The sequence below is a fragment of the Eutrigla gurnardus genome (genome assembly GCF_963514095.1).
Source record: "Eutrigla gurnardus genome assembly, chromosome: 1".
NCBI lineage: Eukaryota > Metazoa > Chordata > Actinopteri > Perciformes > Triglidae > Eutrigla > Eutrigla gurnardus.
In genome coordinates this window covers 34,204,343-34,223,640 of record NC_139915.1, presented here as the reverse complement: position 1 = coordinate 34,223,640, position 19,298 = coordinate 34,204,343, and the positions used below count along the sequence as shown (strand labels likewise).

General features: G+C 40.7%; 3 protein-coding genes across 13 annotated transcripts in view; all 3 read right to left on the bottom strand.

Moving 5' to 3' along the window:
• The window catches only part of LOC311025196 (uncharacterized protein), a 228,753-nt gene that overhangs the window by 190,660 nt on the left and 18,795 nt on the right, over window positions 1–19,298 (bottom strand). The gene's annotated exons all lie outside the window — the stretch shown is intronic.
• LOC311028213 (stonustoxin subunit alpha-like) overlaps window positions 1–19,298 on the bottom strand; it is a 110,190-nt gene that overhangs the window by 82,194 nt on the left and 8,698 nt on the right. The gene's annotated exons all lie outside the window — the stretch shown is intronic.
• Window positions 5,174–13,415, bottom strand: LOC311027341 (uncharacterized protein). Of its 3 annotated transcripts, none has more exons than XR_014598590.1 (9): window positions 13,172–13,415; window positions 12,853–12,954; window positions 12,266–12,640; window positions 11,982–12,083; window positions 10,965–11,197; window positions 10,613–10,791; window positions 10,410–10,503; window positions 9,973–10,317; window positions 9,249–9,875 (listed from the first exon to the last, which is right to left on the bottom strand). XR_014598590.1 is itself a non-coding variant. In XM_084031330.1 (7 exons), exons 1-6 carry the CDS (start codon window positions 10,024–10,026, stop codon window positions 6,242–6,244), a joined length of 789 nt encoding a protein of 262 aa, XP_083887456.1. In that variant the 5' UTR covers window positions 10,027–10,146; the 3' UTR covers window positions 5,174–6,137; window positions 6,225–6,241. The 3 variants fall into 3 exon arrangements, 1 of the variants encoding a protein (XP_083887456.1); XR_014598591.1 differs by having other exon boundaries at window positions 9,250–9,875; window positions 12,853–12,957; XM_084031330.1 differs by lacking the exons at window positions 10,410–10,503; window positions 10,613–10,791; window positions 10,965–11,197; ... (2 more) ...; window positions 12,853–12,954; window positions 13,172–13,415 and adding exons at window positions 5,174–6,137; window positions 6,225–6,378; window positions 6,514–6,786; window positions 8,728–8,842 and having other exon boundaries at window positions 9,175–9,266; window positions 9,758–9,875; window positions 9,973–10,146.

Below are 19,298 nucleotides of genomic sequence, written 5' to 3'. Positions count from 1 at the left end.
GTGATCAGACTTCAGAGATCAAAACCGGAGAAATGAGCCTGGGACAGCCGGGAACATTTCCAGTTTGGCCATCAATATCATTTAAAAGTGAAGGATTTCTTGTCATAAAACCAGGGACAGAGGTAGTTCTCCTATGTTTTCCCTGATAATAGGGAATGTGCCCGGACACTGAGGACATCTATCTGGTCACCCTGGAATGACTTAACAGGTATGTGGTTTACTAAGGCCTATGATAGTGGTGGGAAATATAAGGCCTGGCCCTGCAAGGTAGGCCACATGTGGCCTGTTGTTAAATCCGGCCAAGATAGATAGATAGATAAGCTTTATTTCGGTGTCATTCCACAACACACAATAAAAATCCATAGACAATATAAAAATACAGTATTGATTACAAAATGACCCGTTCCCCCTTGACAAAATTAAAAGTGTTGGGGACCACTCAAAAAGAGAGTTGTGAGACACCAACTAATAAAAACATGAATAGAAACGCACATTATGGTACCATACAAACAAAACAAACAAACAAAAAAACAAACAAAAAAAAACAAAGCAAAACAATTATTTTATGAACTGGAACTCATAAGAGACAGTCTTCTATTGAGGATGAGGTGGCAGGCTTTGGCACATTCATTAATACAATGTTTACCAGCTAAAATGACACACAATTTATTCATATCATCAAAATCATTAAAATTAAAATAAAACTTCGAAAGTGTACTAAATAGATCAGCACGAATGTCCGTATAAGTAACACAGTGCAAAAGAACATGGGCTTCTGATTCAATGGAGCCAGAATCACATAAAATACAGTAACGTCTCTCCAATGGGGTGTTTGTGTATCTACCGGTTTCTATCGCTAAAGGAGCGACTCCACATCTAAATTTAGCAAGGGAACTTCTATGTTGTCTTGAAAGTATATTCTTTACATAATGCTCTGTCTCAAATGTACCCTTAAATAGGCAGTAGGTGCGTAATTTATTCCCTTCTGGTTTATTTATTAACTGTAGCCATGAGTCCTCATCTGCCTTTGACACAGCCACATCAAAACATTTAAGGTCGTTACTAGAATAAACCATATCTGTACAAGCAAGATGAGGTAAATTCATAGTACTGAAAAAGGTTTTTACCGTTTGCATATAATTTTTTACATTTGTCAAATGAGCCGCCCACTGAAAAACACGTTTACATAATCGACTGTCAGACATTCCACAGAGTCTTTGCCAGTTTTTAAAAATACAGGACCACTGATGTTGCCATGGGGTTTTCCAGCCCATGTCACCTTGTATAGCAGCATTTGGGGTGTATTTACCCACACCTAGATAGAATCTACATGCTCTATTAAACACAGCATTAATAGGAGAATAACTTTTGTATCCCCAGACAGCAGCAGCATAGGTCAAAATAGGCAGGACCAAGGATTCAAACAATTTAGTATAGCATTTAAAAGGAAAACCACCCATACATTTACACTTAGCTATGATTGCACCTAGGGCTCTATTCGCATGCATTGCTAAATTCTTGACAGTTTCATTATAATCTAGAAATTCTGTTAACATCAAACCCAGATATTTATACTCTTTAGCTGTTGCCAAAGTAAACGAGCCGCAGGAGAAACTAAACTCAGACAGGGGCATTGATGGATTTCTAAAGTGCACCACCTTGGTTTTATCAGGATTTACATTCAATTTCCAGTCCTGACACCAACTATGAACAAAATTAAGCATCTCCTGAAGCCCCTCCTCAGTTTCAGAAATCAAAACAATGTCATCTGCATATAACAGAATGGATATTTTTTCGTTACCAATAGAGACACCTTTATCTAAGGCCTTAATTGCTAGAGACAGATCGTTTATATACATGGCAAACAGAATAGGAGATAGAATACATCCTTGTTTAACTCCAATATCAACTGGAAACCAATCTGTGAGACGTCCATTAACTCGAACACAACATTTGACATTTTCATACAAAGCAATGAGACAATTCAACATGTTGCCATGTAGGCCTAATGCGGACAACTTATTCCAGAGCATGTTTCGGTCTATGTGATCAAAAGCTTTAGAAAAATCTATAAAAGAACAAAAAGTAGCTTTCTTCAACTTTTTCCTTGTGTCTATGATTGTAGTTAAAGTAGCAATATGGTCAAGGCAGCTCCGTTTCTTTCTAAACCCGTTTTGCTCGTCTGCTATAATATCGTTAGCTTCTGCCCATTCGGCAACACGATTATACAGCACAGAACAGAACAGTTTATACACAGAAGATGTCAAAGTGATTCCCCGATAGTTTAGAGGTATTCTGTTGTCTTTTCCCCCAGCTTTGGGGATGGGGTTAATAATACCATATTTCCAAAACTCTGGTACCACACCATTTGAAAAACAATAATTAAAGAGCCTATTTAAAATATTCAGTGTGTTACCATTTTTCAATACATCAACTGGCACCCCGTCATATCCATAAGCTTTACCCTTTTTAGCTGCTTGTAGAGCTTTTATGATTTCATGCTCTGTAATTTGCTGATTCATGAAGGAGCCCTGGTTATGTGCATATGCAGTAACTCTACCTCTGATACAAGAGTCACAATGGTTATTAGATTGAAACAGACCGGCAAACTCACACCTCCAGGTCTCTAAAACAGCATATTTATCAGTCTGTACAGTCCCATCAGGCCTCAGTACCTCCCAGGGAATCTCTGGGCGGCGTTCACTGCCAACACCAAGCAGAAATATAAGGCCTGGCCCTGCAAGGTAGGCCACATGTGGCCTGTTGTTAAATCCGGCCAATGTGTTCATGATCAAAGGCCTCAGGTCTGATTTGTCATCAAAGCGTTGCCTTATTCATGAAATACACTGCGCCCACACTTACTGTACAAGCAACCCTGCTGAAAGAAAACGCATAGAGCAGCACCAAAACACAACATATGCTGGTCTTGCTGGTGAAAAGTCTCTAGCAAGACCAGCATATGTTGTGTTTTGGTCCTGCTCTATGCGTTGTTTTTCAGCAGGGTTGCTAACTATGAGTTAGCATAAGTCAGGCCACCTGGCCCGTCAGTAGTGTAGTTCTTCATATAAAAAGGTTTCCCACCCCCAGCCTATGACCTCTCAGGGACTGCTTGCAAGGGTTCCAGGCATGAAGCTTGTGGCAGCACTGGACTATTGTCTCCAGCATGCCCCCTCACCCAGTCTGTGCTCTGTTACTACGTTTTTCTTTTTCTGACATGGCAGGAATACGCTTCCATACAAATACAGAGTGATATATAGTCCAGATAGTACAGTATTTGGAGTTGTAGGCAGTATTTTGTGATAACCCACAACTACTGTGTATGTTGTGTTTTATACCCACCTACGGCAATATAAGAAGCTTTGAGCATCATTTACTAAACTAATTACAGAATGTTTGTCAAACTGATTAAGATTTGGTGTGCACCTGGTTCAATTATAGTATAATTCAAAGTATATGAAAATCTGAAAGTGACAACATTGATGATGATTGGAATGGAAACAGCTTGGTCTTTTGAGTCCCAACCCTAACCCTTACCTTAATCCAGGCTTTCCTCCAAGCCTGTAGTACTGCCCTAGATTCTCAGCAGGATTGTAAGCTCTTAAAGTGACTCATGTTGATCACTAGTTCCACTAAAAAATCAAAAATAAACAAACAAACAAACAGCTTCATTTCATATACTGGGCCTTCAAAGTGCTCTCTGAAACTAAGCCTGGGATGGTGCGTGTCCATGAAGCGAAACAATTAAAACTTTGCTGTGGAGCTAAACCAAATACATCATTGGAAAGGTCTTGACCTGGAGAGTAACATATGTCAGTATGAAGATTCTACATGCCTCCTGCTTTGAAATGTTGACCTTTGAACCTTGACCTTGGTGCAAGTTTGAAGGCTTATAATTCAGCAAAAAAAGAGGCTACAGACATAGTAGAAACTGTTCTGGAGAACTCTTGATCTCAGCTATCATGTGAGTAAAGTCGCCAACGGGGGGCGCTGTCAAATATGGTTGAAATTAATTTTCACCCATTTAACAAACAGATTTTTTAAATTTGATTACACATACGTGTTCACCATCCCCTTTAACTGCTCAGTGTACTCTCAATTCAGTATTTACAACTTCAATTTCTAGGAAAAACACTAATATTAAAAAAAACTACAATTCCCTACAGGCCCGCCATTTAGCTTGATACAGATCAGCCTCACAGTTGTAGTACTTCCGGTTTCTGAATTAGGATTGGAGATAGGGTTGTAAAATGATATATCTACTGAATATATGAAATATGCAGTGCAGCCGAACTAGTTATTACACTGCATCTAGATGATACATATCAACAAAAAGTGAATATGTTTTTTTATTTCAGATATTTAAGCCAAAACAGTAGTCGAACGCGGGCGGGGGCGGGGGATCCGGGCCGACGGCCGAGTGCCCGCTGTCGGCTGTCCTCTAGTGTCCAGACACCCTTGGGGGTGGAGCCTTCTGCATGTGTGTGTGTGTGTGTGTGTGTGTGTGTGTGTGTGTGTGTGTGTGTGTGTGTGTGTGAAGGGGGCGACTTCATGAACACAAGATCTCGATCAGTTTGAAATAAATGACAGTTTTGTTTGTCTGGGTCCAGACTGATACCAGGCGATGGTTTTGTAACAGATAACCCACTATTTTATACAGTCTATGGTAACGCTGTTGAGGTATGTGGAGGTTATCATAAAAAGACATGTGACGAAAACACTTCCGGACAGCGGGTCCTCGGTTCTCCAATGGGAATGAGTTAATAGTAGCCTACATATAATACATGATATATAAAATTATAAAATAATTGTTTCTTTGTTGAAATAATTATTAAGTCTTGAAAGGATCTACCAGCCTGAGATGTTTGAAAAAAGCCAAAAGATTTACTCATCTATTGTCCCAAATACACATTCTAGATGTAAAGCTAAAAGACATGTTGACTGTGGGCTCATGGGGATTCTACAGTAGTAACTGGTTGATCCCTCTCTTTGGACTTATCTTACCTTGTTCTTATAGGTGTTACTCCACAATGATTAATCAATTATGTAACTGTGGATGAGCGTGGGTGTGTATACATTTAGCTATGTGAGCAGGGTGTACTCTTCCTCTTTTCCAGGTATCGACTTCAGCTCACTGAGACACTGTTATGGATGCGCAATGAAAGTCAAGGCAAGGAACATTTAAGTAGATTTACTTGCAACATGAATTTGTGACCATGACAGGAAAACAGAGTCAGTATCAGCAGTAAAGATGATTACATAAGATTAACAAACTGGCAAGATCTTCAGGGCACAACATTAAAATAAGGCCTAATTCGATGATGAAAGTCACAGCATGGGCTCAGAGTCAGGATACAAAACAACCTATGAACAGTGTGACATACCGACCACAGGACCACATAACAAGAAGAACTCAGACAAATGTAAAAAGTGAAGAGCATGTCAAGTGATTACAAGGGACTGGTAGGGCCTGACCCTGTGATACATTGACCTTGAGGGGCAGCTATGGAGTGTTTTGCAGTGGTGGTAGTGCAAAAGTAGACAGTGCAGGGATTCAATCAGTGCAAAGCTGTGTATGTTGTTAAATATGACTATGTGAGTGTGAACATAAAAGAATTCCTGAACAAAAATAATACAAAGAAGGTAAGATAAATAGAACAACAGACACACGGAAGATAATACAAGTCAACAGGGGTAAATGTTAGGACCACAGTCCAGATTGTGTAGAGTGGCTAATGTAGCCTGTAAGACGGTGAGATGGATAGTGGATACTAGAAAAAGTGATGTGATGGTTGGGGCAGAAAGAGACTTTTCTCTGCAGCTGATGTGATGAACTTCAGCTCCATGCCAAAAACAGAGCCAGCACTCCTTAGCCGCCTGGCGGCCCTCTTCTTAATGCTGCCTCCCCAGCACACAACAGCATAAAAAAGACTCTGGCCATGACAGTGCTGTTTAGTCTTGTTCAGAGTCACTCCCGGTCTGGTCCTCAGAATCACTGTCAAAGCTGATGTTCTGTTCCGTCAGAACTTGCACGTAACACTTCTTTGCATGCTTTGACATGCTGTTGCTTGCTTTTAAGTTCTTCGACGTCATGCTCTGTAGACCTAGGATCCCATCTTGTTGCAGGCCCCACGTCTCACCTTACACGTAAAAACACATAGAGCCTTTATTCAATAGAAACTTTCAGATATATTGTAATGTATGCCAAATATAACTACAATACATACCTGATGTCATATTCATGTCATATGTCTGCACGGGTGCAAAGACACCTCCAATGATTATGCATTTCTGCAACAAGAATCCTCTTCTCCTCCTCGAGTCTCCTCACTGCCATCACCAGGTCAAAAACCTTCCTCTTCATCCTTAGATCTACAGAGTCTGGAATACATAGATGAAACATAAGTCACTTGTATTTAAGACTAGTATTTAAAGATTTTCTGGGGTTACAATCAAAGCATGACAGATTGTGTGCCACTATGTGACTATTTCACATCAACGGAATTGTGTACATACCAGCGTGTGGAAGCTGCCATGGCCAAACCACCTCGTCAGACAGAATGGTGTCCAGGCTCAGGTTTTCTGTGTTTGGAACCATGGCGTTGTATTTTTCCACAGCTGAACTTAAGATTTTTTTTTCCTCCCGGATCTTTCGGCGGATCCGAGCACGTCCTTTGCAACCGTCATCGTCTTTGTAAAGACGCAGGGACCTCCTCTTAACACTAGCGACCAGCTCCTCGATTCGGCTGGTCACAGCAGCAACATCAGCATCATTTGGGGATGTCGTTGCTGAGAAGAAGAAATGAAGATGTAAGAAATATGCTTCTTGATTTCATGAAAAAATATTATTTCTGGTGTATGGGCAAGCGAGCCTCAACAATCTCTGTAACTGAGAGGCTACACTTGGAGCCAGGGGCGTCACTAGGTTTTAAGGACAGGGGGGGCTTAGCCCCCAGGAGATGCACAGAATGTGAGCGAACGTTTAATTTAACAAACAGCTATCAAAAACAGAGAAATTGCACGTTTTGGACATATTTAACAGAGATACTTTACTGTGTAAATGTTTTAGGCCACCATTACATTTTTAACACAGTACAACAACAAACACAGGAAGTACTGTATGTTTACAGCATTAACAAGAACAAAAAAACAAACAAAAAATCCACATAGTTACAGTGCCATATTTAACCAATGCTTCTTATTCATTAAGAGCCCACATGTATTAGCCAAAACTGTATAAACTCTATAAACAACCAGGACCTTCACATTGCATTTTGGACTAACTAGCTACTGGCTAGCTACTGTAGCAGAGCTCAAGCCAGGTTTTTATTTGTCAAACAGGGAGCATTTGGCAATTACGTGCGACTTTCTGCTGTTAGCTGGGGGGCTGCAGCTAACTTATTGTTACTATCAGCAGTGATGAATACTTACTCTCTTGAAAAAATTCCGTATATCCATTCTTGTTCACGTTCTTCTCCTAATGCTGCTCTAGTCGGTTCTGTGTGCTCCGCTCCCGGTGTCGTGCCAAAAAGTGATCGTCTGCTAGAATTTGATTTACGGTCGCGGGAGCGCGCACAGCAGCCCGTTGAGCGGTAGCGTTTAAACGTCTGGTTTTCTCTGGATTAAACGGTCATAATATGCGGATACACACAACTGTACGTCCGCAATTATAGCAAAGGTATGTGTCTTAGAAAGTTTAACGTTTGTTGTTACGTAATTATCACAACTGTGGCCTAAAGAAGTGTAGTTTGTAGCGAAATCAGCCCTGACAATTACGTGATAGACATGTCTCTGTGCTGGGTATGTCTGATGCCTGACTGTAATGAATGTGATTTATAGGTGTGGATTTTCAATAAAGAAATGATCACTTTTGCAAGTATCCTCGTGACTCTGCATCATCCTTTATCTGATCTGGGCTCTACATCTGCTTCCCATGTTTGGATGTGTCTTGTAAATCAAATTCTCCGCGACCGTAAATCAAATTCTGGCAGACGATCACTTTTTGGCACGACACCGGTACACACACTGCAGGTACCCAGGTACCGAGTGCAACCTAGGTTGCAGGGAAAACGTAGACTGGATTTCAGTGATGTGGGGGTGCTCTACATGACCAAGTGGAATGGACTGGATAATGACGCACTGACTCTGACTCTCTACCGCTTCCACTATGAAGTGAAGGGAAACTAAGATTTATGATCACATTTAAGTTAATAATAACTGGTTTATTTATTTAATTCTGGCCACATTATATTGAATTTGTCTGCACTTTTTTGTAAAAAAAACAACAACAACAAAACAAAAAAACATAAAATGATTTAGGGGGGCTTAAGAATATTTTAGGGGGTCTGAAGCCCCCCTAAAATAGGCCTAATGACGCCACTGCTTGTAGCTAAGGTTGAGTATAGTTAGGTTAGATCTTTATTGTCCCCATGGCGATAATCTTTTCCACAAGTCATCAGCAATCAGAGTATGTGCTCTTCCACTACGATTACAATGAACCTCTTTGGAACTGCAGCCCAGCTTAGTCAGTTTAGTACACCTGACACACAGGTTTAAGGCTACGTGCAGTTGCTACAAGCTAAATTCAAACCATGAAAAGAAATCCACAGTGATAGAGCTATTAAAAGAAGCTTGTGTCGATGACAATACAAAACAAATGTGTTTATACTTTCATAATTCTACAAGCACAGAAGTGATACATGGAGCAGCATATCAAACAGTATATTCTACCTTCTGCCCACTCATTGACATCAATGGTCCAGCTCTCCAGTTGTTTGTCTGTGATGTCCATTTCCATTTTCAGAGCCTCCAAGTTATGCAGCTGGCTTCGCAGGGTTGTTGTGGCCTTTAAACACAAATAAAAAATGACAATGTGGGAATTGCCTACAACGTTGAATATTCTTGATAATGAATGTAAAGTGCCTTCACTATTAGAAAACCACATACAATTAATACTGATTAAATATACAGTATATTCGTATATACATGGACTATCAATATATGTGGTATGAAATATGTGTCAATTACATTTTATATCAAGACACAAAATACAATTGACACTACATATAGAACCATCCGTATATTCCACTGTATCTGGGCAAGTCTATATTTTTGTGATATATGCCACTTTGACAATATTGTTATGCATGTTGCAGAAGGGAAAACTGGTGTCTTTACCTTCTGATATCGGCGGGCAAGCGTGGAAGCCAAGTTGTCAAACTTGTGCTGGTTCCAGCGCATGGCCGTGATCGTCAGCATGTCTATGCGTCCTGCAAACATCAAACATATGAGATGATCATCCTTCTTTCAAAAAGCAGTAGTAGAAGAAACTGTGCAGACTTGTTGGGTACCACAAACTTTTCCCAGATAATAAATCACAGTATAGTACTATGGTACTAACCCGCTGTCTTGTTCCATTTGACTACTCACCCATGAAAGGGCTAGTGGGGAAATAGCACAGGATAGTGAAGAAATAGCATGAAACAGTGGCGCAGGACAGTAGGCAAATGGCAGAGAGCACTATGGCAGGACAGTAGGTGAATGGTATGGTATGCCCAACCAACAACAGTACAGTACATTTCTTTTTATCACATTGCCCCTCATTATCCTCACTTTAAATAACTTAGGATGATGGTATTGTAATCGATCCATCCATCTGTGTTGAATATTCTAAGCTTTATATTTTCAGAGGCAGCATATATGCATGAGCTCAAAGTGGCTCACCATTGTCATCAGGATCAAATTGTACTGGTTACCATACCTGCTTTTGACATGTGCTTGGTTGTAACAGCAATCCTCGAGAGGAAGGCGTTGCACTGCTCGACCTCCTCCCCAAGAGTGGAACCAGCCCCCTCCTGATACGCTCCGCTCCATTTCACCTTTAAAAAGAAAACAAGAAAAGAAAACCTAAATGGCAACAATCTTATGCAGGTTTTCAGGGAACAGAACATCTCACTGACTATCATTTTTTCTTACCTCACATTTGAAATCGTGGGCTTTGGCATGAAACACTGAAAGAAATGGCCTCATGGTGAGGAGATGCTGAAGCTCAGGTCATTTCTCTGCCACTCTTCGGAGGTAAGGCCAGTACTTACATGCCACATCCATGGCACAAAATGTCACTGGCTTACAGGCCATTTCTTTTTGGAGGAACAGGGGGTAGGCAAAAATCTCCCCCCTGAACATGTTGAGGGCACGAAGAAGAACCCCATGACGACACACAGCGAGTTCCAGGCCCTCCTCGTCTGTTTTCCCTGATGACTTAGTAGATGTTTCACGTGCCGCTGACCACTGCCCTCCACAGACACCTCTTCCAGAGGCCTACAACATGGAAGATGGTTAACAGTCCAAACTTGTTCAAAAAATGCCCTCTTTGTTTTCTAGGTAAATATAATGAAGTTGTGCAAGTTTACATGACTGGTTGAGGAATGGACATAGTCCACGAATCTTGAAACGTCATCATCTTTTGCAATGAAGACGCCATCAAAGATGGCTGGTTCCTCAGATCTAAATAAAAGACATACTTAGACTTTCAATATTCATATGATTTTCAAATTCACAACAGTTACTTTCAAAATGATGAGCTGTCTATGCAAACACAAGATTTAGTAATTACCTTGCAGCACTCTTGAACCTATAGTGCTTGCGGTTCCCATCAACTGAGACAGCAAGCATGTCTGGGCTGCACGCTGGGCAGTGGAAGTGGTCCTCCCTGCACAATTTCTCCACTTGGTATCGGACGGCCTCCCACTCCAAAAAGCTGGTTCGGAAGCTGTCTGCTGTGATGTTCCCAGTCTGATTCAAAAGAGAACAGTAACAGAGAACAAGAAATTAAAGAACTTAGACAAAGGGTCGCAGGTGTATAAATGTTAATGTAGTGTAATATAGTGTTAATGTTCATGTATCATGATCATATCATATAACTCACAGTATTATCTCTTGAGTTACTTAACTTATTTAATACTTACACGGCCAAAGCGGATAGTCCGTCTGTCCAGCATTCTTAAAAATGCTTGGCTTGACATCCCTGGTGCTGCCATCTTCACCTCTTCAAAAGAATAAAGGATGTCCAAAGCATATACCGTTGCAAAGTGAGAGGTGGCAGGCCAGTAGTCATTGGAGACCATGTCATCCAGTCCAGGAGTCCATGAGGCTTCACAAGCCTCGCATCGAATCTCAGGCAATTTGAGATCATATCGCCCTGGAAAAAAAAGAAATATATATATGTAAGGCACAGCCGAGCTAGTATGTGCTTATGTTTGTTATTTAGCAGACGCTTTTGTCTAAAGCGACATACAAAAATACAGCAATCAAAATTAACATAAATTTGTCATTTTAATTATTATGTAAATCATAAAATAAGCTTAGGAAAGAATAAAAAGATATCAAATCCCAGGAAATAGGAACAGGTGCCAACATCAGTAACCCTCATTGATGTTGCAGGCGTTAAAAATCCATTTTGCAACAAACATCACTCATACAAACCGGATCATTTGAATGACATAACAGTCGCTCATTAGATGAGTGCAGTGGTCTAGATGGGGTGTAAGGTATGCGGTCACAACGTGAAGCGGAGTGGCCTTTACACCTCGGAGTGCATTAACATTTTGATATTCGAACGTCGCAACGTCCATTATCTTGCTTCTACCACTGTTGCCAAAAATGATGCTCATAAACTGTCAAAATGTGGTCAAAAACTTTATGAGATGTGCAAATATCTGAATTTTAATGCACATTCTAACATCACAATGGGAGATTTAGCCAAACATTTGTATAATCACATACAGATAATACATTTGCGTCTGCATGATGCCGTCATATTAATATGTCATAATAATATGATATTAATATGTCATATTAAGATGACCCTAAGCGTCTTTGTGTTTAGAGTTGATATGGTGTGTGATCAGGAAATAGCTGTGGGTGACATTCTGCAGCCACGTTTACAGAATTGACCCCATCCCGACCCCTGAAGTTCTTCTTACCATTCATTGTAACCACAACGATGGACTTTCCTGCGATGACACGGGATGATCCTCGTGGACAGCTGCATATTTCTGCTGGCATCTCCAAAGGTATAAGACGCTCTTAGAAAAAAAGAAACATGTATGAGAAATAAAGCACAACATATGTATTTACTGGCAGCTATTTTGAAACCAGGTAGGACTTCATGGCTTCATCAACTGATCAGAAATCAGTATTCAGTTTTCCAGGTGATAACTGGAAAAAATATAGTCTGAGAAGAGGACTCTCAAAAACTACAACTTACCACACTGGGTAAGAACACTCTCCACAACACAGGTTGTCGGAGGCAATGGTTCAAAGAAACCATGCATCATGGAATCCCTGTTGTGGAAGACTCGATCTCGATGGACCCTGATGTCACACTGGCCACAGAGGAAAGGGTGTGGTCGGCAGTCACAACAGCGGATAACTGCTGGATGGTCTGCACATTGTTGGCAGACTCGAGTTGCCACCTGCCGTTGTTTGCCCACCATGGTGTTGACCAGCCGGGATCTCTCTTTCGCCCACCACCCTGAGATCAGACTCTTTCCAGTCGACCAGTCGGTTGCGGCTTGAGGTGGTGTATCATCCACATACAGGTCCTTAGCCAGTGAGCACTCAAGCTCTTGAAGGAAAGACTCTGTTAAGACAATGCACAACACTGAAAACCAACGGCTTATAACAACACAAGATAATGACATTGAATAACAGTCATTTTGAAATGTGTAATGTTATCTGTTATCTATTGATCAAACACAAAACAATCAAAACACAAAACTATGAAATGTACATTCCTATCGTAATAAATGAACATACTGTTTTGCATCAGTGCAGACAAAATAAAGAACATACCAGCAGTAACTGAAGGAAAGTTGCTGGTCACTTCCCCACTGGTTTCCAGAGCCATGACAGGAGGAGAGACACCAGTCTTCCCAGTCTGGCTGTGACTGGGACCTGCTGTAGCAAAAAAGCTGTTGCTTTTTACACTCGATGACACAAACTTTTAACGTCTCAGTTTCCTTGATGCTAGGCACAGGTATGTAATAATAACCTCAGATATGTTCTAATTCAGACCCAAGACTTGTGATCATGTTGTATACCATTCCAAGATAAACTAGATCTGGAGATAAAGTCTACATTTCAATTAACACAAATGTAAAACAAATCTGACCTGCTTGTTTTCGGGATGATCTGGGTCTGCCATAAATAATGTTTCCATCGCAGTCCCTCTTAATCCACCTAACACCTTGATTGTGGTTTGATGGCTGGCTGGTGGATGGTTCTGCCTCCTGGTGCAAGCTGATGAGCTGTTGGAGGTTTTGGAGGTGAGCCTGATGTTCAGCCTGACCAACAAGGTCACTCAACTCCTTCTGGAGCCGGTTCGGCTCAGGATCAGACATTGTACAGGGAGGGAGAGAGGGAGGGAGAGAGGGAGAGAGAGAGAGAGAGAGAGAGAGAGAGAGAGAGAGAGAGAGACACTGTAAGATAGTAAGAGAGAGAACAGAAAGTAGAGGGACTGACCAGATACAATACAAATGTGGCTCTTCAAAGTGCCTTTTTGTTGTTATAGGGTGCTGCTAATCAGTAGTTGGAAGTGACAGGGATAAGGGAACCTGTTGAGAAAGAGAAAAACAAATCAATATAATATAGAATAGATCACCAAACTACAAATTACAATATGAATACTGTAAGTGATGTGTAAGTCCATACTTCACATAAAATAGTTACAAATTCAGTTCACACAGATTAAAAATGAATAGTTTTTAATACACCATTTCAATAGTTCACGTTCAGTTCATTTTATTCAAGCTATAGAATGATCCTTAACCTAGCCCTATTATATGGTATCTTTGGTGTCCATGGATGTTTACCAGCTTGCAAATAATTGAATTGAAGTCTGGCAATTGATGGCGTTGTGACATGAACTTGCCAGGGTTAACTTGAATCCAACATTTTTATTCAGATTTCAATCTCACATAGTCTGAGCTAGTTCAGTGACTAGCAACTAGATTGCATTCAGTTCATCGTTCTAGAAAACATAGCGTGTTCTCCTGGCTAACTATTAGCTAACTATGTGTAGCACTTAGGGTTGCCACCGGTGTGGACCCGCCACACCGGACCGAAAATCGGCGTCTTTGAGAGAGTCGGCGTCCGTGACATGAGTCTCCTTGGTGTGGTCGCTCGAATCGGCCCACGTCGGCGTTCATTTCAGCCGATTCAAATGTGTAATCCGCCATTCGAGTCGGTCATATTAAGTAGCCCGACTTCATTTACCGACGCGAGTCGGGCAGTCGGTGCGGTGTGGACCCGCCTAAGATGTTGTATATATCTATCCTATGAAATCGCATACAGTGCGCATAAACATTACCAAAAAAACACAACTACAAATGGCAACAACTTTACAGCATAATTTGCTTGCTTTTGATGAGGGCATGCTGTTTAATTATTTAAGCAGAATAGCAGGCAATACTTACGTGGGATGTCGAAAAACGCAATGGTCCTAAGGAGCGTCTCCATGCACGATAAATGATTGCCTGAAGCAAAATATGTCTTCGTATTTATTTATTTGTTTGTTTGTAATCCAACTCCACTTACACCACAGCTAAATAAAAAATATATATACAGTCAAGATTAACACCTGTAACACAAAATGCATCACCTGAAACCGAAACTTCCAGCGCAGGCAAACCGCACGTTGGCTAACCCCCTTGCGTCAAAATCAACCGATGAGGGATTTGCGTTCAAATCAGATGACCCTCTGCGTCGGAAATAGACGCAGAGGGTCATCTGACTGATTTGAATGGAAATCCCTTTGCGTCACTGTCGGACGCAGAGACAGGTGACGCAAAGGGGATATGACCAATCGTCAGTATGTGACGAGTAGGGATGAGACTGTGTTGGATAAGCATGCACCCATCAAGAAGCTCACCGTCAGATCTGTCAAAGCCCCTTGGCTTGACTCTGACCTGAGAAGCTCGATGAAAGATAGAGATAAACGGAAAAGAGTTGCTGTAGATTCAGGTAGCTCAGAGGACTGGCTAAAACTAATTGACAGTAAATTATTAGTTGGCACAGTGCTGTTAGATTTTAGTGCAGCTTTTGATATTATTGACCACAAACTACTACTTATAAAACTGTCTGCTTATGGTTTTAAAGTCTCAGCTATTAACTGGATGGAAAGCTACCTAGTCAACAGACAGCAATGTGTCATGTTCAATGGAACCCTTTCAAGTATTAAAACATTATATTGTGGTATTCCCCAGGGAAGTCGCCTGGGACCTTTATTATACTCAATATTTGTAAATGATATGCCATGTATTTTAAAGAATGGTTGCTGTGCAGTTTATGCGGATGACACAACAATATATGCTTATGCAGATAATTGCACAGACCTGAGCAGTATACTACAAGACGAGGTCATGCGGATTTCTAACTGAAAATAAGATGAAACTTAATATTTCCAAAACAAAATGTCTTGTTATTTGCTCAAATCATGCTCAGAGAAAGGAACGCATATGAAGTGTTTCTTTGAATGGAGTTCATATTGAACAAGTTAAAGAGGCCAGATTGCTGGGAGTTACAATGGATGAAAGACTATCTTGGGCCGCTCACATTAATAACATAGTAACAAAAATGAGCAGAGGCATTTCAATCATAAGAAGAAGTGCCTATTTTTTAACTAACACAACTACTAAGCAAGTTATACAATCCCTTGTATTGTCACATCTTGACTACTGGCCAGCCATCTGGTCTAATGCATCTAAACAAGAACTAAATCAAATCCAGCTGACCCAAAACAGAGCTGTGAGACTAGCTCTCCATTGCTCCTTTAGGACCGGCATTGAGATCATGCATAATGATGTCATGGATGAGAGTTGGTGAAAGACTAGCTTGTAGTTTGATTCTATTTTTTAAAAGCATCTATACATACCATAAACCTGCTTATCTGTATTCTCAGCTGTTGCATGCTAGTGACAGTCACAACTATGGTACCAGGCTAGCCCTGAGAGGTGCTCTTACCCACCTTAAACCCAAAACTGATGCTTTGAAAAAGACTGTTATGTATAGGGCCATCACTTCCTGGAATCGACTTCCACAATATCTGGTATCAATCACCAGCAGAGTGGGTTTTAAGAATAGACTGAGAGGAGAAGTATTGCAGAAAGAGATTATTCTAGATTCTACCTAATGTCATGACTGGTTCATTTATTTTCTTTTGACTGATTTTTTGCTTAAATTCATTTTTGTTTCTGGTTATCGTTTTTATATTGATATTATCTTGATTTTGTATGTACTTTATGTCATATTTTATCCATTATGGTACTTTTTCGTCACTTAGAATATTGTTTGTCTTCGGTACACTAATGTGTATATTGTAGGCCATTGGTTCTTTGTTTTAGTTTTATATTGCGCTTTTTTATCTTTGGTATGAACATTATTATGTAAACTCTAAGTTATTGTTTTTTGTTGTTGCTATTTTTGTATTACAAAATGTTATTATTGATCATGCTGTACTGCATTGTAATCTTTTGTGTTGTGATTGTGTGATGTTTTTTGCCTGGACCCCAGGAAGAATAGTCTCCACTGTGGTGTAGAATAATGGGGATCCTTAATAAACTAAACTAGACCAGATGGATGCCTTCCTGGCCCAGATAAACCTCCCAAAGGTTACTGATGAACAAAATGACAAATTCATATCTAAATAACAAAAGAAGAAATTCAATCAGCAATCAGGAGAATGAAAGGGGGGAAGTCTCCAGGGACAGACGGCTTTACCACAGAATGGTCCAAAACAATGCAAGATCAATTCATTCCAACATTATTAAACCCCCCCTCATGGAGGGAGGCAATGATTTCAATCCTACCTAAAGAGGGCAAAGACAGGCTGGAGTGTGGGAGTTATGGCCCTGTAAGTCTTCTAAATAAGGATTCTAAAGGATTCCCCTCCATTTGAACTAAAGAATAGAACATATACTAGCAGTATTAATACATGAGGACCAGACTGGCTTTGTCAGACAAAGACAGACCAAGATAATATCAGGAAAACACCACACATTATGAGACAAATCACACAAACTAGAGACACTGATATGAAGTTTGGATGCAGAGAAAGCCTTCCATTCAGTTTTTATAGAAAGGACTTTAAAACGTGGCTTTCATACAACTATAATCCACACGATTGCAGCATTATACAACAAAGCAACAGCTAGAATTCAAATCAACGGTGATTTAACCATTCATTCATTCTGGAAAGAGGAAGGAGACGAGGGTGCTGTGATGGCCGCTCCTCTTCGCCCTGTTTATAGAACCCAGAAGTCATTGATTAGGCAAAGATCAGATAGAAAGGGGGCAACAACGACATCCGGGGGCAAAAACTGGCCCTGTTTGCTGACCACTTATTGATACGTTTAATACAACTACACACACACTCCCAAAATGGATGAAATTATTAGAGGAATTTGGTTTCATTTCTGGTTGTAAAATTAATAACAAAACTCAAGTACTGACATTCAACTATGACCCCCCCACCCTCCATTAGGACCATGTCCAACTGGAAATGGGAGGCTGAGTCCATGAAATATTTAGGTGTCTCATTACCGAGGGACTTCTCAAGACTGTATGATATCAATGACGGCCCGTTCCATTCAAAGAGAAAGTCTGACATCCAAAGATGGAATGTTATTCCCTTTTTAAGTTGAAGCTCCCGGATAGAGTCAATCAGGATGAAGATTCTTCCTCGGATGTTAGACCTCTTCCAGTGTTTGCCAGTCAAAATACCATCTAAACACTTCTCAGAATGGGACAGATTAATAGCCAGGTATTTGTGGCGAGGGAAAAAGGCCAGAATTCAATTCAAGACGCTGCAAGGAAGAAAAGATAAGGGTGGAATGGGCCTCCCTTGCTTCCAGGAATACTACCATGTAGCCCAACTGAGACCTTTAGTCTGCTTGTGTTCACCAACATACACTGCAGCATGGAAGGAACTAGAAGGTGCAATGATCAAGGGAGTCCCAATAACAGCTCTACTAAGTGATAACAGATTACAAGGAGAACAGGAGATCCCAGAAGACTCTAGAACAGGCAGTTTTCTGAAGCCCTGGCAGGAAATAGTCCAAATGTGCCGTTTAAGAGACGCGTCTAAAATGATGAGGTGGTGTGCCGATGATTCAGACTTTGCACCAAATAGAATGGATGGCAGATTTAAGACATGGATCACAAAAGGCTTCACTACATATTATTCATGTATTCACAAAGGGGCATTTCAGAGTTTTGAAAGCCTACAGAAGGACCATGGTCTGGAAGAGAGGGTGTTTTTAGGTACCTGCAAGTGAGACATTATTTGAACAAAAGCCTTAAAGAGGTGTTAGGAAAAGGTGAATCGGGTTCATGGAGGTATTCTTATCATGAATTAAACCCAGATCAGCAACAAAATGAGCTCCAAATGGTATAATGCCATACAGTTCTGTCAACAAGAGAGCACAGAATACATAAAGAAGAAGTGGGAAAAGGAAGTAAAGGTCATGATCACACAGGAGAGCGGGGAGAAAACATGCCAGCTACAGTGGGTCTGGACCGGGTCAAACACATGGAGAGACTTCTGGTGGAAAAACATTGCAAGATTTCTGACCACACCCATTCAGAAAGGTCATCAGGGCAGTGGAGATGCTTGTTGGAGACTTTGTGGGTCTCATGGAGACAACCATTCCCATAGTTTTGGGGATCGCCAAGCAATAAGACCTGACTGGGAGGAGATCCACAAACATATAAAACATGTACTTCATGTAAACATTCCATTTGAATGTGAATCTTTGTATTTGGGTCAATGGATGGACATGGTCTATGAGATCTATGTTATGGAGAGGAGATCTTTTTCCCTCAAAGTGGAAAAAGAAAGGTTTTACAGGATCTGGACCAAATGGACTGAGTATGTAAAACCAATGAGATGTGATTTCATATGACTGTACTTGGGCATTGTGTGAACCTGTCCTCCCTTTGTTTGTGTGTGAGTGTTATTTGGATTGTCTCAAGTGGTCCCCAGTTCTGTTCTGTTCTGATACTGTTCTCAACTAAAACCAGTAAGAGTCAGAAAAACATTCCAGAAGGCCAATATGGACCAAATCACATGGACTTCCTGGAAGCATCTTTATCTGTCTTTGAATGACTAAGATTGGAATTCATGTATGTGATGGATATTTGCCTTTCTAAAGAAAAAGATCATTTCAAAACAATAACATGGAAAACCATGCCAGATTGTGAAGACAAACTTTATTCTGTTCTTTTCTTCCTCTAAAATAAAA